The sequence below is a fragment of the Talpa occidentalis genome, unplaced genomic scaffold, assembly GCF_014898055.3.
Source record: "Talpa occidentalis isolate TD23 unplaced genomic scaffold, MPIMG_talOcc4v2.1 talOcc4.17, whole genome shotgun sequence".
Classification (NCBI taxonomy): Eukaryota; Metazoa; Chordata; class Mammalia; order Eulipotyphla; family Talpidae; genus Talpa; species Talpa occidentalis.
The window spans coordinates 33,835,315-33,859,847 of NW_023601754.1; the positions used below are offsets into that span (position 1 = coordinate 33,835,315).

At 38.7% G+C, this 24,533-nt stretch overlaps 1 protein-coding gene across 4 annotated transcripts in view; it reads left to right on the forward strand.

The window, feature by feature from the left end:
• CDH8 (cadherin 8) overlaps positions 1–24,533 on the forward strand; it is a 376,083-nt gene that overhangs the window by 223,022 nt on the left and 128,528 nt on the right. For all 4 annotated transcript variants that reach the window (XM_054697070.1, XM_054697071.1, XM_054697072.1 and 1 more), the window contains 2 exons: positions 1,995–2,248; positions 24,374–24,510. In XM_054697070.1, coding sequence (XP_054553045.1) covers positions 1,995–2,248; positions 24,374–24,510 — 391 coding nt within the window. The remainder of the gene's footprint in view (positions 1–1,994; positions 2,249–24,373; positions 24,511–24,533) is intronic.

A 24,533-nucleotide genomic window follows, 5' to 3' on the forward strand; every position in this document is an offset into this window, starting at 1 on the left:
CTTGGGAGCCACTTATTTCTCTTACTGTCCGGACCAGCATGACATTGGCATAACTCTAAGTTTCTGTCTGATTCTCGAGACATACCACGTGACAAAGGGAACTGTCTCCAGTGGTCATGCTCTTAAACTGGAATTTTCTGGACATGTTTTTGCATACATATTAAGTCTCAAAAACTTAATTTTGAGAAAAAAATGGACTGCATTTATTTTAACCCATTGCTGAGCAGCACTACCTTTAATACCTGCCTCAAATTTAGGATTAAGAGTTGTAAAGTATTTAAAAGCTCATGCCTGAAATGGAGTATAGTATAATTATACTTGAGTCAATTACTGCATAACCCAGAGCTAGTTTCCTTGGCTAATGATTCTTAATGTCATTTTTATTGTTATTATTAACTATTATCCATAGCTACAATAAGGTGCTTTTCAAAACTGAAGCAGTTAGGTATTTGCTATATTTTTATTCCCTGTTATTCATAAATTTGGAATCTTGTTCCACTCATGTTGACATCAAGAAGCACCTGTATTTTAGCCCTCGAGAATAATGTATAGGGAGTCAGTTTTGCACAACTCATGGCTTCTCTTAATTTTTTCCTCACAAAATACCAAGGACACCAGGATGTTTAAGTACATTATGCTGAGCTAAAAATTAAGCAGAGCGTCATCTGTTAGACTCACCAGTGTATGAAGAATTTGAAATTACAAAATTGTTACAGTAGGGGTGATTGGCAAATTGTGAAAATGCTGATGTCGAATGGTCTATTCATGGGTAGTAATTTCAGGATAGACAAGGAAGTAAGTATCTGCCTAGTTTACTATAAAATATTTTAAAAAAATGCAAGCTCTAGTTGAAATGAATTCAAATATAAAAATCAGCACAGAATTTTGAAATAAAAATATATATTTAAGCCTGTACAGGAGTTCTGAAAGAGTTCACTAATGCCAGCTTGTGTTCCAGCTTATTTTTTTTTTCCAATCTGCATTGCAGATTGAAAGTTCTTTTTCTTATAAGAAATTGCAATGCAAATCTAGATTGTCTCTTTGAACCTGACAGACCTGCATCCTTGAATCTGGAGTATTCTGAGTTGCTGAGAATTGGACTGTAAAGGTTCTGATGTAGGTGGGCACCTGGTTATTTAAGGGGGACCATGCCCTTGTGTGTAATTCTGTCTTCCAAGGTCATTAACCAGAGTCTCTGGAATTTTTAATGGGAAGACATATTAATATATCAGAAACAATGTTTGGAATGGTGCTATGAGGTAATTTCTAATTGCTTCTAAGTGGTTGGTGGAAACACTGTCAGTCTCAGCTACCACCCTTCTGTCTAAGTGGAAACACAAGTAGGCCCTCCAGCTTCATATCACAAAACATATAACAGAGACCTTCTAGGAATGCCCTAAAAAATCATAAACCCCATTTTTGCCACATGATCAGTAGAGCAGCAATGTTCTGGAAGCGAAACAAGAAAACACTCTTTGTTGGGATTAGTGCTAAATTATGCTTTATTATGTCTCCTTGGACTAAACAATGATTATTTCTAGTTCTTTACATTTCACACACTGTTGCAGAAATGATAAAATATTCTTCCCAGCTAGAGATTGTGTTCGATGCTGCCTTATCTCCTACCAGCAGAGACCGATTAACTGGCTGATTGGTATGCAGGTCATGCCATCACTAGTAAAATTTTATTATTACTCTGAAGTGAAATTTTGATGGCACAATTCATGACTGTGAATATTTTGTGAATTCCGAGTGAAATGAGCAAAACAAAACAAAACAATAGGAGATTAGATTCACTGAGCTTGTATAATAAACAGATATCAATAAATGCCTGTAAAATTTACAGGTTGAATCTGGGGGAATGGAGAGTGATCCCATTAAGGCTCACAAATGGGCTTGAATGCACATAACTATCATCCATCAGCATTATACTCATTTGTTCTTGCTGCTGTGGTCATTAGCGAGAAACATTCATCTCTGTCATTTCTTAACAGCCTCTGGACTTTGAGACCAAAAAATCCTATACACTGAAGGTAGAGGCAGCCAATGTCCACATTGACCCACGTTTCAGCGCCAGGGGACCCTTTAAAGATACTGCAACAGTTAAAATTGTTGTTGAAGATGCTGATGAGCCTCCTGTTTTCTCTTCGCCAACTTACCTCCTTGAAGTTCATGAAAATGCTGCTCTCAACTCCGTGATTGGACAAGTGACTGCTCGTGACCCGGATATCACTTCTAGTCCTATAAGGTATTTCTCTTTTAAAAGGAATTCTGGCTACATCAGATGACAAGCAAATCAATACGGAATGCAATTACGTTTATATTCTCTGAGGCTGCCTTTGGGAGTATGCTCACATGACCCAGGGATTTGGGCCAGATGCACTCTGTGTGTGAAAGTGTGTGTGTTTGTGTTTGTGTGATGCACATGCATGTGCACACACCCCTACTAATAACCAGGACTATCAAGAGGGATAAAATTAGTCCAGCTTTCAGAGGTCTCCCAGAAAATGCAAAATTGCTAATGTTTTGCAGTGCATTTGGGTGGATCTTTTATATTCTTTTGCGTTGTTTGTGATTTTATCTCCTTTTCACGTTGGGAAAGTTTGCTGGCTTGTCTTTTTTCTCTGACAGTCACAGTGAATTATATATAAGAATTTTGAGCATGAGACCACTGTCTCAGTGCATTAGGAGGTACCTATCTTATTTTTGTATTTGGCTTTGAAATTGTCTTCTTATCATGGGCATTTCTGATAGGTCAGCATATCTGGATTGGTACCTTTTAGACTAAATCTTTCTCTGCCGTTTCAAAAATACATTTTTGTTTATACTTTCTCTGCTCAGAATTTTCTACTTGAGATGAGAAATAATCCCTTATAAAAGTTTTTTCTGCCTTTTTTCTTTTTTAGAAATGAGACTCAATTCTGTTTTTTGCTTTTGAACTGTGTACATCTTTCCTCTTTTGACAGTCACTCAAATGACAGTCTAGGTACTCAAGCTAAATAGCTTTCTTCCAAAAAAAAAAAAAATAAAAACACTGAAAATCTATAACTTGCACACTGGTCTCCAAGGGTGAAGTGTTAGCTAATGATGTGTTTGAGTGTGGATTTCAAATACTGGCTTAGATATGTTTGGTGAAAAGACACAGGGAGACAAGAAAACTAGATACAGGAATACAGTTTTAGGGAATTATCCAGTTAATCTATGAGTTACATGTCCTCTCATTCCCACCTCAATTCATTTGTAATGGGGATGTTGGGTGGATATACATCTAATTACTTCATTCAGTAAAACTCGAGACACTGAGCTTTTTGGAGGTTTCATTTATTTATTATATCAAATGTGTTAAATTCCTATTACCTAAAGGATGCTGAAACTCTGTGTTCAGAAGTAAAACCAAGCAGAACAGTCATTGCCCCTCAAATAATTTGAGTTTAGGCAAAAAAGTATTCTTTTCTAATCCAGAAAAATTTTTTAGCACAAGGCATTTCTAAATACAGGATAATAGAGTGTGTATTGCACAGGCTACAAAATAACTTTCTTTCACAAGACCCAATCCCTAAAAACGTAAAACTCCTCCAGGATTTTTCTTTTAAAGAATTATTTTTTTTATTTATACAGGAGCTGGGGTACAGACCAGAGGTGTGGGAGGGTGGGAGGATTCACCACAGACAGAATGGGGAGCACAAAAAGCAGACGGACCAAAGACACTGCTGAGGGGAGCATCAGGTGAGGCAGGAGAGGTCTGTGCGCCATGTGGGTATCTCCCTGGCCTGCCGGGAATCAAACTCTCACTACAGAGGCTGTAGACAGCTTCACAGTGCTGCACTTAAAAACCCGCTGCACCACTGGGGAGGAGCCCCCCCAGTTCCCGGGATTTTGAAAAATGGCCAGGTTTCCTTTCTCAGTTCTAAAGAATTTCAACAAGCCAAAGACAAACAGAGTGCTCTGTATCTGGCTAAGGGATTTGTCTCTATCACAGGAAAACTATCAAATACAAGGACAGGAAATATCCTGAGAATTACATTCATATGGGCAGCCATTTTCTGACTCCATGGTAAATCCTGTAGTGGCAATTGCCACTTTCCTCACATCTCCAGAATGTGAATTGGTCCCATTTTCTTTTTTAAGATTTATTTGTTTATGCATACGGGAATTGGAGTACAGGCCAGAGGTGTGGGGGATGGGTGAGTGAGAGGATTCACCAGAGACAGAGTGGGGAACAGAACAGGCAGACTGAAATATACTGCTGAGGGGAGCAGCGGCTGAGACAGGAGATGTCTGCCGCACCATGTGGGTAGTTCCCTGGCCAGGGATCAAACTCATGCTGCAGTGGCTGCGGACAGCCTCATAGGTTGAGTCTTAACCTCTTGTGCCACCAGGAAGGCCCCAAGATTTCCACTTTTGTCAGCAAGGAAGACAGAAGTGATCTACTGTTGGCTCTGGAGTACCCCACACTAATGGCCCTTAGGGTAGGTGGGAACTCAAACATCAGGGCAGTCACATATGAACTCCAAACATGTAATCCAAAACAGGGGGTACAGACTTCCCGTGCAGAGATATGTTCTTTTATTTTTAACATCATTGTTCATTTTTATACAATATTTGATTTCTTCCCTCAGGTATAAATCCCTGTAAAACTCCCACTATCGGGCCTCCCCAGTGGTGTAACTGGTTGAGCGCCTGTGAAGCTGTCCACAGCCTCTGCAGCGCTGGTTCAATTCCCAGACAGCCAGGGAGAAACCCACATGGCGCGGCAGACCTCTCCTGCCTCGCCCGCTGCTCCCCTCAGCAGTGTCTTCAGTCCTTCTGCCTGTTCTGTTCCCTGCTCTGTCTCTGGTGAATCCTCTCACACTCCCACGCCTCTGACTGTACCCCAGTTCTTGTATAAATAAATAAATCTTAAAAAAAAAACTTGCACTAGCACATCACCCATAAACTATCACCATAGTCTCTTATGCTCTTCCCTCCCCTATTTTGACCCTTCTTCCTCCCTCTTTCCTGCTGTATGTCTTGGATTTATAATTAACCTGCTAGTTTTGTCTCCCCCCACCACCGACCCATTGTTCAGTTCCCCTGTATTCCTCCTATAAGTGAAACTCCCCAATACTTTTATTTTTCATTCTGACTTATTTCACTGAACATAATCCCTTCCAGTTCCATCCATGTTGCCACAAATGGCATGAGTTAATCTTTTTGATTGCCAAATAGTATTCCATTGTGTATATATCACATCTTCTTGATGCAGTCATCTGTTTTGGGCATTTGGGTTGTTTCCATATCTTAGCTATTGTAAATAGTGCTGCAATAAACATAGAAGTGCAGGTATCTTTTCAAATTAATGTTTTAGTGTCCTTTGGGTAGATTCCTAGGAGTAAAATCTCTGGGTCATATAGTAGCTACATTTTCAGTAATTTGAGGGTCCTCACACACCTTTCCATAGTGATTGGACCAGTTTGCATTCCCACCAACAGTGTAGGAGAGTTCCTTTTTCTTTTCTTTTTTTTTTAAAGATTTATTTATTATTATACAAGAACTGAGGTACAGGTCAGAGGCATGGCAGGGTGAGAAGATTCACCAGAGACAGAGCAGGGAGCAGAACAGCAGACAGACTGAAGACACTGCTGAGGAGTGCAGTGGGCAAGACAGGAGAGGTCTGCCACGTCATGTGGGTATGTCCCTGGCCAGCCAGGAATTGAACCAGCGCTACAGAGACTGTGGACAGCTTCACAGCACTGCGTTCAACATGCTGTGCCACTGGGGAGACCTGAGTTTCTTTCTCTTCATATCCTTGCCAACAGTTTTTGCTGCCATTTTTTTTTTTTTTTAATATGGGCCATTCTTTCCTATGTGAGATGGTATCTCTCTGTGGGTTTGATTTGCTTTTCCCTTATTAAAAGGGATGTTGAGCATGTTTCATATGCCTGTTGGCCATTTGCATTTTTTCTTTGGAGAGGTGTCTTTTTAGCTTTTCCACCCATTTTTTGAGTGGCTTGTTTATTTTTGTTGAGTCATTTGAGCTCTTTGTAGATCTTTGAAATAAGTCTTTTATTGGGCCTCCCCTGGTGGCCCAGGGGTTGAGCGCTGGGCTGCGAAGATGCCCGCTGCCTCTACAGCACCAGTTCGATCTCCGGCCGCCCACGAGGGTCCCACATGGTGCGCAGACCTCTCCCGCCATGCCCGCTGCTCCCCTCAGCAGTGTACCTCGTCAGTCTGCCTGTTCTGCTCCCAGCTCTGACTCTGGTGAATTCTGTCACCCTCCCGCGCTTCTGACTGTACCCAGTGCTTATCTAAATAAATAAATAAAATATTAAAAAAAAAGTCCCTTATCAGTTGGAGTGCAAATATTTTCTCTCAATCACTAAGGTATATCTTCTCTTGGTTATTTTTCATTTTTTGATATTTTTCTTTTGCTATACAGAACCTTTTTAGTTAGATGTATTCCCAGCTGTTTACTGAGATACATTCTTAATCAGCTGGGAATGAGGTTAGGGAAAATTTCCACGCCAGAGTGACAGTTACCTCAAATTGGCTAGATTAAGGTGGTAAAAAATCCAGCTTCATAGTCCCCTGTATTTTTGGGCACATCTTCTTATCTACCCATTTACTGATGCGCAAATGGAGATTTACTGACCATAATTCAAACTGGGACTATGGAGATGGTGCATGGGTGAGCTGGTGGTAGAAATTCTGTGGAGACTACACCTGAGAAAAGAAAGCAAACATTGCAAAAAAAAAAGAAAAATTATATAAAATATATATATAAATAAATTTTAAAAAGAAGTAAATAACAAATTCACAGGTAATCAGTGATGACAATCCTTATAGCTGATGCTGCTGTTACTGCTATGGTTTATTATTGCCACTAGGGTGAAAGGCAAGTGTAGAGGAAGCTTGAATCTGCTCAGCCAACTGGAAGCATTTTGTTTTCAGGCAAAGTAAAGGGACTTCAGGCTGTGTTCCCAGAGGCGATGGACAGATAAAGTAACACTCAATAACAAGGCCACGCCTGTACCCCTGATAGATGCCGAGCTAGGCTTTGGCATCAATAGCCTTACCAAAGGCTGGGGGAATATTGCTTAAAAGCTTTTACAACTGGGCTTGGCTGTGTTAATCAGAAGGCCAGCCCCACACGGGTCTGATTGGAGGTAGATTGGCTCCATGGGATAAGCATGTAAGAATCACCCACTGCATTTTTCAGCATCTGTTCTGCATTTCTTCAGTGGGTTTTTAATCCCCCCCATTGGGTTATGGAGAACAGCTTTTCTCCCTCTATGCACAATTGGTTAATTTGAGTAGAAAATTAAATTTCCTGACTAGCCAGAGCAATGCATAGTTCCTTATGAGTCTAGCAGACAGATTTAGTACCATTTAACCTTTTTAAACAGAACTAGAGGACAGGGATATTCAGGGAATTACCAAGTAACAAATGTTCTGCATTATTGTTTCTTGAGACTTTCATTTTTTTTAGACTGACAAGAATGTACCATCTTTTAGGGGAATGTTTACTTTGTCACCCAGCAGGCAAGAGGCGTTTATGGTGGCATCTGCTCTGCTGAAACTTGCTGTCATTTATTGACTGGTCCACGTGTGTGTCCCAACCTCTTTTTAGAGGATCACATTGTCAAACTGAAACATTATTTATTTAAAAATTCTTATGCTTATGTCTTTATCTAACCTATATGTCTGCCTGTATCTTCTCTTCCAGGAGAAAATACACAGTTACATAGAGAAAAAATTCATCATCTCCCTCTTTCCCTTCCAGGAACATTAAGCATTTGCTAATTTATTTATTACTATCGGTTTTGTGTGTGTATATATACACATACATATATTTCTATGTATCTAGAGAACAAAGTTGTATTTTTTTTAAATGGGTATATTTTATTGCATGTAATATTTTTTGGGGGGTGTAATAGAACTGGGGTGTAGGCCAGAGGTGTGGGATGGGTGTGAGAGGATTCACCAGAGACAGAGTAGGGAACAGAACAGGCGAATCTACTGAAATACACTGCTGAGGGGAGCAGTGGGTGAGACAGAAGAGGTCTGCTGCACCATGTGGGTCACCTCCCTGGCCAGGATCTAACTCAGGCTGTAGTGGTGACAGTGCTGTGACTTAACCCGTAGGCCACCAGAGAGGCCCCTGTGTAAATTTTTTTATCATCCATTGCTGGATGATTTAAGATTTATGTTTTGTTCAACCAAAGTTCAAACCCTGTTATCACTGTTATGCCCAGTCAGGCAGCTTGGCCCTGTTAATCTGAGACTCAGTTACCTCACTTGTAAAATGGGATAGTAACAACTTCCTCACAAGGTTAGGCGATGACTAGATGAAGTTATTATCTAAATACATGGTAATATTAGCATTAGTAAAAGCAGTTAATGAAAGGTAAGCCATCATCCATATCTTTAAATGGAAATTTAAAACCTCCTACTTATTCTAGCAGATATTTTTCTACTAACAGTTGCTGACGCTATGCAGATTTGTGGTTCCTTCTTTAGCAGTTACATGCTAAATAGTCTAATTAACATCACTTAGTTGAATTTGCCCCTGCTACTGCTGTGAATATTGTTACTAATGAGTGCTTACTATGAGGCAGGAATGTGCTAAATAAACTCATTTCATTCTCTAACATCTCTATGATGTAATATACATAATACTCATTATCTTTGTTTAACAGATGAGGAAACTGAGGATAAAATGACAAGCTTGCTTAGTAACACATACAGCTGAGCGTGGGTGTTTGTGAGAATACAATGCCTGCTCTCTTCTTACCTGTGATCTCCATGATTCCACCTGTGGTACTACCTGTTGAGATAACTTAGCGGGACCAATTTTGATTGAAATCATTAAGTGTTCATTTTTTTTTAAATGGTCTTATACAATTCAGGATGCCCACTAGGAGAGAAGGAAAACATACCAGTCTGTGGAATTAGCTAGAATGAAGAATGACGGTAGAGTATTCCTTGTTCCTGCAGCCATCCCTGCTGTAGGGGTTTGTTACTATTGGCTGGGAGCCGAATTGTGAGTGAGGGAAAAGGAAAAACACTGTTGTTATTTGATGAATCAAACCTGGTGCAAAATTCCTATGTTGTACTATTTCACTTAATGCTCACAAAACCATGTGAAGTAGTCAGTATCATCCCAGCTTTATAGAGGATGCCAGAGGATCTGCAAGGGTGCTATACAAATGGGAACCCTGTAAGGGTTTATACTCATACTTCTTACCATTGATCCTCTGTCTGTGCTTGCTGTGTTAGTTCCTGACATCTTGCATGAGGAGTAGGATGACAATAGCTGATGTACACTGAACCCATACCTTGTGACAGACACTCTGGAATTATATGCATCCAGTTATTCATAGTTAAGGTAAAAGATCTCTGGCTTGGAGTGCATATTAAATGCAAGTCAGTACTTTCATGCAAACCTCTGGGGGCCTCCAGTTTATCTCAAATGTGTATTTGGTGTCACCATGGCGTTAGAATGGCACATTTTGCAGAGAGTTGTTCCTTGTTCTTTCAGAGCATTCACCTTGAGTGACTGCGTGAATTGCTTAAATTAAGAGTGGGGATGATGGCCATTCAGCCAGCAAAGTAGGTTGACACACGATCCCAGTGGCCTCACTGCTTTGTTGTCCTATTTCCTCTCTTGAATGCAAGTGCCCACTCAACACAAGAGCTTTGCTTCCCACCCCCACCCCACTTGTATTCTGGCATTTTTATAATTCACCTCAGTTACAGGCTCGCTGCTAATGAGCTCCTCTGCTGAAAACACTCCTTACGGTCTTGGTATTCGATGATGCTAAAGTGGAAATATTTCATACTGTTCAGAACCTGACATTCCTTTGGAGAGTAGACTGTATATTACCGATTTGCTCCTCAATCTTGCGATAACTCTCAGATTTGGTAAGGGCCTAGACTTTTTCTTTTTTAATTGTGACAAGGATACTTAACATGAGCTCGACCCTCTGAACAGATTTTTAAATGTACAATACAGTATTGTTAACAGAAGGCACAATGGTGTACAACAGATCTCTGGAATTTACTCATCTTAACTGAGCTCCCCGCCCCTCTCCCCACTCCTACTCACAGTCCCTGGCAGCTGCCATTCTACTGTCTGCTTCTATCACTTTAACTATTTTAGAACCCTTCTATCAGTGAAATCATGGTGTATTTGTCCTCCTACAATTGGATCATTTCACTGAGCACAATTCCTCCAGGTGCATCTGTGTGGTCACATCCTAGCCTTCTTTATCAGGCTGAATACTATTTCCTTCTGTCTATCTACCACATTTTCTTTGTCTGTTCATCCATTGCTGGGCATTTAGGTTGTTTCTCTGTCTTGGCTGTCGTAAATAGTGCCGCAATGAATATGGAAGGGCTAGAATACTCTTGAACCCCTGGTATCAATTCTTTTCATTAAATATACAGAAGAGGCATTACTGGGTCACATGGTAATTCTGCTTTTATTTCTCTTAGGAACTTTCCTACTGTTTTTCATAGTGACTCTACCCTTGTGCATTCCTGCCAATTGTTCACAAGTGTCTAGTACCATGTCCTAGACTTAAAAATAATCAAAGCTTGGTCTTTTAATTCCTGAACAGTCTTAGCCTGATTAAACTATGATCGTCTCCCAATTCAAAAGTACCAACTCTTCCAAATCAGTGTTTCAAAAATATCACCTGCTAATTCAACTAATTGTAATTAATTAATTAATTCAGTTATATATTTACTTAGCTACATAGCTGTTTAATCATGTATTCACATTTGTATATGTTTACTGTATGTGTGTGTACATATATAGACACAGCGTGCCTCTTGTTGAGTATTAATTTGGAGTGTGGATTTTATGTTTATCTTTTTCTCTTCCTTTTTATTTTTCCTTGTTTTCTCTCTCTCACTATCATTCTAAAGAAATGTTTTGGGTAGAAAAAGGCCTCCTGTTTCTCCTTAGAGGAATAATAAATAAGATGTGATGCAAGGACCTTAGAATTCTAGGACCAGCAGAACTCAGATAATATTATTTATTAAAGCAGTTAGAGCAACCAGTAGAGCAATTAGAGGCAAAAAGCTGAAAACTTGTAGATGGAATTTTTGATACTCAAAGTGCATGCGAGAAAATGTTAAAATGGTTTCTTTAGGCATAATAACAAAAGCTAGAATGAAATTAAACAGTGAGAAAGAAACAGTTGGAGTTCAGTGAAATATAATAACTGATTCATAACTAAGGGCTTTATTTCATTATATGTGGCTCTAAATAGCATCTTCACTTGCAGTTGCCTCAAAATTGTATCTTCCTATAAATTTTCCATATAGAGCCTGCAAACCAATGTTTAGCAAAACATGTTTTATAATATAAAAGTGCATTTATGCCTATTAAATTTGAGGAAAAAATAGATAGATTCTGTTTTTCCCCAAAAGCAGAATCTCCCTGTGATCTAAAGAACACTCTTGGAACTAACAACCTGGCCAGTTTGAATTTGAATTTCTTTGCACTAGATCTTCACAGGTAATTTACCTATTTTTAGTTTCTAATTTATTTTTCAATTGCAGTAATGTTGGTTTACATCATGGTTTATAGTTGGGGAATATAGAACCTCCCCCTCTTTCGAGTATTATGGCCATAATGCATCCACCAACTAAGCAACTTCACAGGTAATTTAATTTACTAACATGTATTGCACTTTCTAAGGAGAGAATGTAGGCCGTGCATTTGATCTTTGAACTTTGTACAGTTTTTTGGAACATCTGGGGCACTGTCAGGCTCCTAATGCATCAAGCATTGTAAATATCATGACACTATCCTAACGGGATGTGATATTTTTATTACTACCTGATATTCTTCACTCCTTTTTCTTTCTGTAGAGCCCACTTAAGGGAGGACCCATGACATCAGTGAATTTCTGACTCTATTACACTAGACCAGGGGTCAGCAAACCACAGCCTGTAGGCCAACTATGGCCTACCACAATTTTTAAAAACAAAGTTTTGTAGGGACACAGCCACCCTCATTCTGTTATGCCCTCAATTACAGAGTTGAGTGATGTAACAGAGACAGTAGAATCCACCAAGCCTAAGATATTCACAAAAAAGTTGGCCAGCCTCTACACTGGTGTTTGGGGCTAATAGGCATTTGAATTTTCATCAGTAATTTGAATAGTTGGCTTCCACATCATTCTAGGATCTTATTCTGTCTCAGAAACTCTTTAAGATAAGATTTAAAAATATATATATTGTTTTTAAAGACTTATTTATTTATGCATACAAGAACTGGGGTACAGGCCAGAGGTGTGGAGGTTGAAAGGATTCACCAGAGACAGAGTGGGGAACAGAACAGACAGATTTACTGAAATATACTGCTGAGGAGAGCAGCATGCGAGTCAGGAGAGGTCTGTTGTGCCATATGGGTAGCTCCCTGGCTGGGGATCAAATTCATGCTGCAGTGGCTGTGGTTAGCTTCATAGTGCTGAGACTTAACGCCTTGTGCGCCACCAGGGAGGCCCCAAAGATGAGATTTTTAAAACATTTAAAATCTAATAGCAATCAAAGAAATTCAAGTTTGCCAGGAAAATCTGGCAGATTTTCAGCTAGTGTAGCTTTGGGAAAAATCCCCATAACTACCACAGAGGCATGGAAAGGCATCCTGAAAAATACTGTGATGCTTACATGTTTGGAGGGGGGATTTTATTGGTTTATGGCTTGAACTGATTATAAAACCCTATTTTTCTTCTGGCTCCTTCCATTCTCCAGACCTCAGTGAGGATCATGCAGGGCTTTTGGAATTGAGGCTAGTGGACAGCCTTAGCCAGACTCTAGTCTCTGCACATTTTAATGTCTTGGCAAATACCCTGATTCCAGCAACACTTATTTCTCCATCTAAAAGCTTGAGGTGGCATGAAATAGAATTTCACTTGGAATTGACTTGCTGTAATGTATTAAACAAACTCTAACATGTATTCTCCAGTGTGAGGCTAATATTCCAACAAGTGATACTGAAAATATTCTATGGGTCTTTGTTTCTGCATATTTAGTCTTTGAGTAAATATGCCTTTCATATATACTTTATTTACACTTTATTACATTAACTCATCTAGAGATGACACATTTTCTTATTCCCATTAAATGAATGTGTTACAGGTCATTTTCCCCTGGAAGTAGTTGGAGTTTGAAGTACAAGATGTATGGTAGGGATCAGCACCTGTATAAGGAAGGCAACAGAAGCTTGGTGGCAGAGGAATAAATCAAAGTGTAATATGGTTCCAGCAAAAATGTTGGCCCAACACACTGGGTCTCTCTGGGGTGAATACTGATCATCCGAGGAGGTGTACATCTTGCCAAAATAGAAGGCCCTTTCTCCCTCCACTTGCTTAATCTCCAGTTAGCATCCAAAAAGAATACTCCCCACCAGTGAGGCAGATTCTAAGAAGCAGATAGGTGGGGGCTGCCTGGATGGGCATGTGACCTCTTTGCTAGTAGTTTGGCCAAATTCACTTGCTGGCCTTCTAGCTTCTAAATCCTCCTATAGCCACCACTTTGAGCTCATGGTGCTTTCCCTAAATGTGTTATTGTTCTGCACTTTAAAAAGCAAACACTAAAATGGCAAATCTATTTTGCAGAAGTGTTACCCGTGTGCTATGCTAATCCTGGCTCTCAATTATCAAAAGGTGTTAAACTGAAGGTATTAATCAAACTTTTTTTTTTTAATAAAAAGTGATCTAGAATAGTAAAATAGCAGAAGAATCTCGAAAGAAAAACAGTTGGAAAGTGCTGGTCTGAGGTTGAAAAATTTGTTGATTTGGGTTTGGGTTTTCTGATTGGTGAAGTTTCTGTCCCCTCTAGGGAATAAAACTTAATAATAACATTTATATTCTGAGAGAAACAAAGATGCTTGTGTATGCTGAGCAGTGTTATCTAACATTATTATTCTCATAAGGCAAAATAAATCCCCTATTTTGCATCCCAACAAAGGGAGATTGACATCCTTATCTGATGTTCAAATATTTATGGGAGTCATTTCAACCAAGCCTTTTTTTCCCCTTATATTTCTACATTCTGATTTGACACAATGTATTATACAACCTTGCTTTTGATAAAGGACAATCAGATTTGACTTAGTAGCACAGAGGAAAACATAACATTGCATATTTTAAGAAAAGAGCATGTTAAAATGGAGAAATGCCATTTCCACCCATCTATCGAATATTTATTAGCTCTACCCTGCATGTTTGAAGTCAGTTTGGGGTGGAATAGACCTAGTTGAAGTTCTTTTCAAATGGGCCTCAGGATACGAATCAAATTTGGGATGGTCTACTGAGGTCTGGTAGCTTCACGGTAAATGAGAATAAGATTTATGAAAGTCCTTAGGAAGGATCAAAGTTATAGAATATATATTTAATGGTGCTAAGGACAGGAAAAGACCTAAATGCTCTTCCAAAGCTGGGTCTGAAGATGGACAGAAAAGGTATGGAATGGGAGCAGGGCCCAGTGTGATAAAGAGAAAGGGTGTGAAGAAGAAGCAATGTTTGTGTCCTGTGTATTACACATCAAGTAGATGATATTGGATTTTGTACCCAAGTCCCCAAGCATATGGCAAGGCATTATATTTAGGGATGTGCATTTTGGTGTAAAATACTTTTCCCCCTGTTAAGAATAAAAATGGTTTAACAGTGAAATAGTGTGCTTTTCTAAAAAGATTTATTTGTGCATACAAGAACTGGGGTACAGGCCAGAGGTGCAGAGTGTGGGGGATGAGAGGATTTATCAGAGAGAGAGAGTGGCAGACTCTCAGAGAGAGAACAGGCAGACTGACTGAAATACACTGCTGAAGGGAGCAGTGGACAAGGCAAGAGAGGTCTGCTGAGCCATGTGTGTTGCTCCCTGGCCGGCTGGGGATCTAACTCGTGCTGCAGAGGCTGCAGATAGCTTCATAGTGCTGTGCTTAACCCCTTGCACCACCAGGGAGGCCCCACAGTGTGCTTATATTATTACTATTGTCTAGAGAAATAAACAGGCCATTTCAATATAAATGCATTCCTAGCCCTTAAAGCCACACCTTATGCACCTGTTAATTCCCAGCAATTACTGAAAGCCCTTAGATTTGCTAAATGAACCTGAATGTCCAATAAAACTTTGGAGTATATATTATTATATGACATTAAAAAATGCTTTTATGTAGTTATGCATTACTCTCTTACTGCTTCTTGGGTGTGCGTATTTTCCATAAACACTTTTCTCTATAGGGTAAATGATTTTGAACAGAATTGTATAAACTTAGATAACCAAATACCACCATCCTAATGGCTATCCAAATTTTAGTAAGTTTATTATGTGTCAGATATACTATGGTTAGAATACTATACTTATTCTTTTACTGATTTTATGACTAAGGGAAAAATACATCTTACCCTCACTTTACAACTACGGATATCATTGAGAGTGAAGAAAAATTACACAGGCTACTTTCGTTTTTAAAGCGGATTAAATGAAAAATTAGCATACAGGGCTTAGCAGAGAGACTAAATATTAGGAAGGACACAATAAATACATTAAATATATTAGTTGCTCTTAGTTCTGGGTATGGTCAAATTGTTCAGACTGCAGTGTGGCCACGTGTTGTTTTTTCTCCCCTAATCTCACATCATCTCTGCTCTGTTGTCTAGGCAGCATTCATCAACCTTGCATGTGCTTTCATATGGAGAGAAGTCACCATTGGCATGCTTAACATTCCCCAAGGGTATCTTTTTTTTTTTTAAGGATTTATTTATTTATGCATACAAGAGCTGGAGGACAGGCCAGAGGTACTGGGGGTGAAAGGATTCACCAGAGACAGAGTGGGGAGCAGAGCAGGCAGATTGACCAAAGTGCACTGCTGAGAGGAGTAGTAGGCAAGCCAGGAGAGGTCTTCTGCTGCACCATGTGGATAGCTCTCTGGCCAGGGATTGAACTTGTGTTGCAGTGGCTGTGGACAGCTTCATAGGTTGTGTCTCAATGCTTTGCACCACCAGAGAGGCCCTCCCGAGGGTATCTTTTAAAGGAGTTGAAGGATACTTTCATGTCTAAATTGCCCTTGGCATTCCAAGGTCTTTGTGGACCAATGGAGCTTTATGGGATTTGGGTGGGATTCCTGTGTGCTCAGGGCAAACAGCAGGAATCAAGCTCATCTGAAGAACCTCACTATATACCACTCCATCCTACTCTAATCTCCCATCACAGAAAAGCACACATCAGAGGTAAATTTCATATGACCACCGGAAGTTCCAGATTTCTTTCATTTCTAGCAGGATTTAATCATCTTTTGCTAATATGTATGTGACTGTTTCTGACTAGGTTGGTGTATTTGAACAGCGTAGAAATGGCTAAAAGGAGACTAGTGATAAAGTATGGGTCTAATTTGAAAAGCAATATAGGTTTATAGAAGAGGCTGTGAGTCTTCCATTAGGGTGTTTCTAAAATCAATTTTAACAGTGAACTTATGTAGTATATATACACTTGTGAATTCTCGATGATGAATGCCTGAAACTTATGTAAAGTTATAATGCTTTGTCACTTCATTAGAAAAAGGTGTTTCTTCTACTCTCCTCTAACTCATTTACTTTCCACAACCAAGTAATCACATATTCTTTATTTTATTTTCTAAGTTCAACCACTATCATCTCCAATGTGAGTAGTTACAAAAGTCCCATCAGCCTGTTCATCCCCACACAGTGGCCAAAATGATCTCTAACTCACATTAAATCTGTGGTGTCCCGGGGCCTCCCCTGGTGGCGCAGGTGGTTGAGCGCCATGCTGTGAAGCTGTCCGCAGCCTCTGTAGCGCTGGTTCGATACCGGCCAGCCGGCGAGGGTCCCACATGGTGCAGCAGACCCCTCCTGTCTCACCTGCTGCTCCCCTCAGCAGTGTGTTTCGTCAGTCTGCCTGTGTTGTTCCCCGCTCTGGCTCTGGTGAACCCTTTCACCCTCCCTCGCATCTGGCCTATATCCCGGTTCTTGTATAAATAAATAAATAAACAAATAAATAAATCTTTTTTTAAAAAATGAAAAAAGTAAATAAATCAGTGGTGTCCAACTTGGTAGCCACTAGCCACATGTGGCTCTCTGAATTGAAAGAAGAGTAAATTCAATTCAATAACAATTCCAGTTACTCCTTTATATGAGCTAAATTTCAGGGTCTACAAAGCCACACGTAGCTAGTGGTCACCGTATTAGAACAGCTCAGAACATATTTCTACATCACAGAAAGTTCTCTGGAGCTCCATAGTGGTTTTTCCTATAGGTAAAAAAAAATCCTTAGCCACATTCCCAAGGTACTTCATGATGTATTCCTGATGCTTTCCTTGCAGTGAATCTTGAATGTCAGCCACAACTGCTTTGTTAACACCTTCAAGTCTTCTAAACGTCTTCCTAACTCAGAATCTTCATGTTTGCTATTTCCTTTGAAATTATTTTTGTAACATTTTGGACATCATAGACCTTTTCTTTTTCTTTTTTTTTCTTCATAGATATAAGCTTTCAACAGGCATATTCACCTTCTTTGTCTTTTTCTACATGTAGATTCATTTATGAAAGAGCCTGTCTTGCATGCGACACAATGCCTTAAGTGAGCATAAGGAGATACTCAATAGAAAGTGAATAAAGGAAGGAAAGGATGACATGGAAAGAAATTATGGAGGAGAAATAAAAGAACACTCATTTGTCAGACCTCTCACCAAACCTAGTCTGGTCCTTTAACTTTATAACTTCATAAATAAATAGACCCAAACTCTCAAGATTTTCTATGTAAATACCTTACGGCTGTGGACTTTGCCCTACATAGTTTATCTGGAAAATTTCTGCTCATTCTTGCAGTCCCAAAACAAATGGTAATCCTTTTGGTATCATCTCTAACTACCGTCACTATTTTCCAGGGGTGTTTGGAGATCCTTACCCACAGCTGTATAAATATTACCATTAAAGGGCCTCCCCAGTGATGCAGCAGTTGAGCGCTGGGTTGCGAAGCTGCCCGCGGCCTCTGTGGCGCCGGTTCGATCCCCGGCTGCTCCCCGGCCACCGGAGGAGGGTCCCACATGGCGCGCAGACCTCTCCTGCTGCCCGTTGCTCCCCTCAGCAGTGTACTTCGGTCCTTCTGCCTGCTCTGCTCCCCGCTCTGGCTCTGGTGAATTCTCTCACCCTCCCGCGCTTCTGACTGTACCCAGTGCATGTATAAACAAAACAAACAAACAAACAAACAAATAAATAAATGAAACATACCTCTATTTAAAAAAAAATATATTACCATTAAAGAATTTGTCACTTTTCATCATTAGCAGTGAGAAGGTCACAGCCATTTCATCTGAGAGAGGAAGCTTTGTTGAAACAATTAGTATTATACTTGCCATCAGGAAAATGTTACTGAAATAAAAATAATTTTTTGAATTTAGCCTCTGCACTTTGTGTAAAGCTGCATTTACTTTGTTTTATTTGTTGTTATATCATATTTAGAATTCTCAGTTATTAAAGAATCTTTTGATAACTCAGAAAAAAATTAAAATTCTCCAAAGGTATTATATAAATATTGAAAACTTGATCATGAGTCAAGTTTTATCTGTGATTCAATCTAAAAAGAATTTTTTTTTTTTGCTTGTGTGGGTGCAGAAAGATACACATGAAATTGTGGCTTCATGATGTTATTTTAACAAGGAATATGTGTAACAAATTATGAAACAAAATGCACACTCAGAAAGTGGGACCTCATAGGAACTGAATTATTTGGAATCTGATTTCCATTTTGGCTCTAAATAAAGTGGTTGTGACTATATTGGGTGAATCTGCTTCATCCTTTGGGTGAAAACAGTGAGTCAAAATATAACAACATTATGATTCTTCCCACATGGAGATCAAACACCAGTATTTGTTGTTATTTAAAAAAAAATACCTAGATATTTTGTACAGCATATTCTAAACATAATGACAAATAGTCCATGGGAAAAAAACACTTTTTTAAAGTCTAATTTGGGATTTACCTAAACCTCATTGGAGGAAGATGGAGGGGAAGAGGCGGGAGATGCTTTAAATGAATGAATGAATGCATGAATGCATGAATGAATGAAGGAGTATACATACAATATTTGGACAAGGACACCACATCTTAGCCACACACATAAACACAGGGGGTAGGATTTTGTAACCAAATGTTGGAATGAAATGTAAATAATTGTATTAGAGGAAACGTTACAAGTAACAGTTATTATTTAATATCAAAGGTAGTAGCAATTCATAACAAAATGCTACATTCCAACACAATAATATCCATTTGGACATTTTGACGTATTCTCAGATTCTGCACCATTGTTGTCTTCTTAAGTTTATTACTGATCTCTGCAAGCTACTCTGAATTGAGTAAATTGGTGACATCAGTTTGTGTTCCTGGTCATAGTACTTTATGTTAAAAAAGAATCTCCAGTTAAGCACATAAGTAAGAATTCCCCTGCATCCATAGTCTTTACTTCACAGAGTAAAATTATGAAGTCCTTAGCACTTACTTCTAAGACATAATGTAGAGGAACAGTAGTATTAAAACCAACCAAGATATTTGCTTTCTCAATGAGAAAGTTTAAATAGGGCTTCTGTGAATACTGGTTATCAAGGATGATGCAATTTCTACAATGTATCTACAGCGTCATACTGAAAAGAGAATGTCAGGCCTCCCTGGTGGCACAGCGGGTTGAGCACAGCGCTGTGAAGCTGTCTGCAGCCTCTGCAGTGCAGGATCGATTCCCAGCCGGCCAGGTTGCCCACATGGTGCAGCAGACCTCTCCTGTCTTGCCTGCTGCTCCCCTCAGCAGTGCCTTCTGTCCTACCTGTTCTGCTCCCTACTCTGTCTCTAGTGAATCCTCTCCCCCTCCGGCACCTCTGACCTGTACCCCAGCTCTTGTATAAAGAAATAAATCTTTTAAATAAATAAATAAATAAATAAATAAATAAATAAATAAATAAATAAAAAGAGAATGTTGATTTCCAGAACTTCCATCATTAGAACTGATGTTAACATGACCCAAGGAACCCATTTTCTCACATGTCACTTCCCACTGTGTTAACAAGAAGTTTCTTCTTATTGTGGCAGGAAGACGACTCTCCAAAGGCTATTCAGCTCTTCTCAAAAGGAAGTCTTTTGTCTAATGCATCTTAAGTAGTTTTGTAAAGGAACAGCAAATCCAATACATGCATGTTTTTTTAAAAAAATTAGAATGAAGATTTCAATAATGGAGATTCAAGTCCTGTGACTTTTAAGATAAAAATTTGAAACCTCTGAACTTTTCAGCAGAAATAGCATGTGACACCCTTATTAATACTTTATTTATTGAGCTTATATCCTATCCCAACAACTCCCTTTCTGCATATTTACTTAGCACTTATTCTGCACATAATAGAAATTCATGCTCCATAAATGTATATCCTTATAATAACCAGTTACTGAGTAACTTCAATGCAAAAATCCAGCCAATGTGATATCATTATATATTACTTAAAATGTCCTAGACTCTAAGGGATGGATATATCTTGTACTCATTCTATGAGAAACTAGGGAGAAGAGATTGAATAAAGGAAAAAACCTTTAGTACTATATTTGATTTAATAAATCAAATAACTATGTTGAGTCAGGATTTTGGGGTTGCTTAGCAATTCTTAGGAGTCTTTCTCATAAAGTCTACCAGACAATAAAATGTGTGAAATGTCTACTAGGCAGTGAGGGGCTTCTTGAAATAGTTGAGGTAGACTTTGAAGTGAATTTTAAGCTAAGTCATTTTCCCCCATCAAGTTCCTCCCATTGTGTGATCTCGTAATATTATGACATTCTTACCTCTAATCTTACTAAAGGGCTATATTTATAGCCTATTTTATAAATTCTTATGACTCACCCCATAAAGTCTGTCATGAACTGGAACTTTAAAAAATGAGAAAAATATATCTTCCTCTATTCAAGTTAGGAGAGTTACAAAACACTCAATTGTTTTCTCAGTTTTGTACTATTTATAAACCATTAGGAAAGACACATTCTCCACCATCTTCCAAGTAGGAAGTTTATTAAAATTTTAAGTTTATTAAAATTTCATTTAGTGGGGATATAATAACTGGTGGTGGTGGTGGTGATGATGATGATGATGATGATGATGATGATGATGATGATGATGAATAGATTGTTAGCACCTACTAAGTATCAGAGTCTGATTTATGTTTTAAGTGTTCCCAATTACCTTTGTGATATGATTACTTCATAGTTTACTAGTAAAGAGATTTAGGCTCAGTGGAGTTCTTAATTATTTCTGTAATACATAAATGATAGAATGTATTCCAAATTTGAGGTCTGCATGACACAGAATTGAATAAGGGGTTAAATGAACATTAAAAATACAACTTCCAAAATCCTCTAAGTGTTCTCAGTGCTTTATCTATGTGGGAAGTTCTAGACAGCAATCAAATAGCCATGGAATCTGTTTCAGATTTGAGATTCATGAGTATCAGTGATGAGATTGATTCTCGTTTATTGTAGCCTCTGGGAAATTGGTTGGTGCATGAATGTGTGAAATATCAGCAGTGAGATAATAGAATTACTAGAATCTAGCAATGCCTATAAAGTTTATTTATGAATATGATATAGAAAGTGATAATTAATCCTCTGGACATTCCTTAGCTCTTTTAAGAGTCGCAGTGTACACAGCATCTGGAGCAAAACACATGTCTGTTCAGTTGTTTTACACTTAAACTTGGAAGCTCTTTGGTATAATTGACAATAATTGCTCCCCAAGAAAATGGATGTTGGTCTCTTTCCATAATACCACAGATTCAAATGCTTTGCAGGAACTCTTACTCATGCTCAGGATTCTGCTGAGAGCACTGTTAATCCATATGTGATTCGGGTTTCTTAAATCCTTTCTGAATTGCTGTAATCATCCTGGGTATTAGGAATGGTGTTGGATTGTAAATACCTGGTGCAGAGATGCAAGTCAGTGTCTTAATTTTCTTTGTAGTCTTTATTAAATCAGGCATTTCTTTTTAGTCGTTACTAACTCAGGATCTATTATTTCATATTGCATGATTTGTTCAAGGAATTTAACAATGAAAAAAAAGTCAATAAAATTAAACACATTTTAATAGTATTCCAAACTGTTTAATGATGCTTGCCTTTGGTGGGGGAGATTTGACAGAAATGGCTTTTTTTCCTATGGTATTTGCATCTGGTATAGAGGACATAAATACCACTTCTGATGACAAAGAAATAACTAAAAGGAAGAAGGAATTATTTATATCTCTAATTGTGCATCTTTATCTATCTATCTTCAGAGGTAGATATATATACCAACAAATAAAATACATATAAATAAGTAGCTAGACAGAATATACCTAAATATATACAGTTTGCAATAAAATCTACTAAAGCACAATGTCAACAATGCAAAACTACAGGTGGGGGATTATGGGAAATTTACATTTTTCTCATTTCCATGTAATAACATAGTCTTATTCTTGACTGCATAATAAATGAACACAGGACATGTAGGAAAAAAAAGAAGACATTCTCACCACTAAATAGCCATGGAATGTTTTATACTTAGGGTTAATGAGTATCAGTGAATAGAGAGATTTCAGAAGCACTTTATAGGAAGTCACCTTAACCTTGAAGACTTTCTTAAGTACTCATTCCTAGAACGGGAATGTACATGACCTTTGTTTTAATTTGGGCTGTCATGCATAGACTGGGTGGCTTAAATAGAAAAAATGTATGTCTCACAGTTCTAAAGCCTGGCTCCAGCAGATCAGTATGTGGTGGGAACAAGCATCCTAGCTTGCAAAGCCTTGTCTTCTCACTGCACCCCACTGGGGTGGGAGTGAAGGAGGGGCTAGAAAGAAGGAGGAAGTGAGACAAGGAGAGGGAAAGAGAGAGAGAAATAACTCAAGTCTCTCCCTTTTTGAAATAAGTCATTAATACCATCATGAGGGCCCCACCCTCAACACCTAATCTAACCTTAATTGCCTCCCCAAAATTTCACCTTCAAATACTAACCATTAAGAATTAGAATTTGGACCTCCCTGGTAGCACAAGGGGTTAAGCACCACACTGTGAAGCTATCTGCAGCCTCTGCAGCATGAGTTCTATCCCAGACAGGCCAGGGAGATACCCACATGGCACAGCAGACCTCTCCCGTCTCTCCCACTGCTCCTCTCAGCAATGTATTTCAGTCAGTCCACCTGTTCTGCTCCCCACTCTGTCTATGCTATGATGAATCCTCTCAATGCCCCCCCCTCACCGCACCTCTGGCCTGTATCCCATTTCTTATATGCATAAATAAATAAATCTTTTTTTAAAATCAGAATTTTACATATTAATGGGGAGAGGGGAGTTGATTTAGACACTCAGTCCATGACACCCTCTCTTCAGCCTCTGTTCTATCCTGTTTTAGTTTATTTCACTGCTTATTTATAGACCACATTTTCTAATTATATCATGTGATCCTTAAGATGTGTACTTTATCAGGTTTAATATTCCATAGCCAAAGCACAGATTTTGGTTTATAGAAAGACTATTAATAACTTGTGGGAAAAATTCCAGTATTATCTTGATCTTAGTGTCCCTGAGAAACAGTTGGCTCTAGATGCAAAATATCTTCACATTTTATAGGAAAGAGTTTTCTCTTTCAGGAGAAACTATGGACCTGTATGTTTAAAATTCTTAATTTCATAGAATCTAGTGTTGCAAATCTTCTAAAACATCTGTTTCAACTTAAACAAAATGATTACTAGAGAATAAGCAACCATCTTATTTCTATGGACAGAGACTAATAAGAAAATGTGTGTGTGTGTGTGTGTGTGTGTGTATATATATATATATACATATATATATACACTTTATTTTAAACGACAACAAAACAAAACAACATCTACACCACAAACATACTGTCTAGTCAGATGTAGTAACACCACCACACATTTCCTTTGAACTGTCAAAAGTAGCATGCTGGCTGGCACCATTCTGCTTTGAGCTTGAGTTCATTGTTTTATATGATATTTTGTGGCAACTGCTAATTATCATAAGCTGTCCAATAAATGTGATGGATTGTCCAATTAACTCTTCATCAGCATCCATTTTTGAAGATGCTACCTATTGAAACTGATGGCAGCTTATGACCTCCATGTTGCGTACACAGCTAATTACTCCTTGGACAATAATTACTAGGTTTCTTGTGCCTCATTCAGTCACTTTGTTTTACAAATTATGATGCCATAGAGTTTCCCAATTCATTTGACTTCACAACTATGGCTCTCTGAGGGCTACTAAAGGTCTGCTGTGGAATGCATAGATCATAGAAACATTGAAGTAGATCACAGATATATCTGTTTTGTAGGTTTTCCATTGACCGGCACACTGACCTGGAGCGACAGTTCAACATTAATGCAGATGATGGGAAGATCACGTTGGCAACACCACTTGACAGAGAATTAAGTGTATGGCACAACATAACAATCATTGCCACCGAAATTAGTAAGTGCCTGGGTTTATTCATT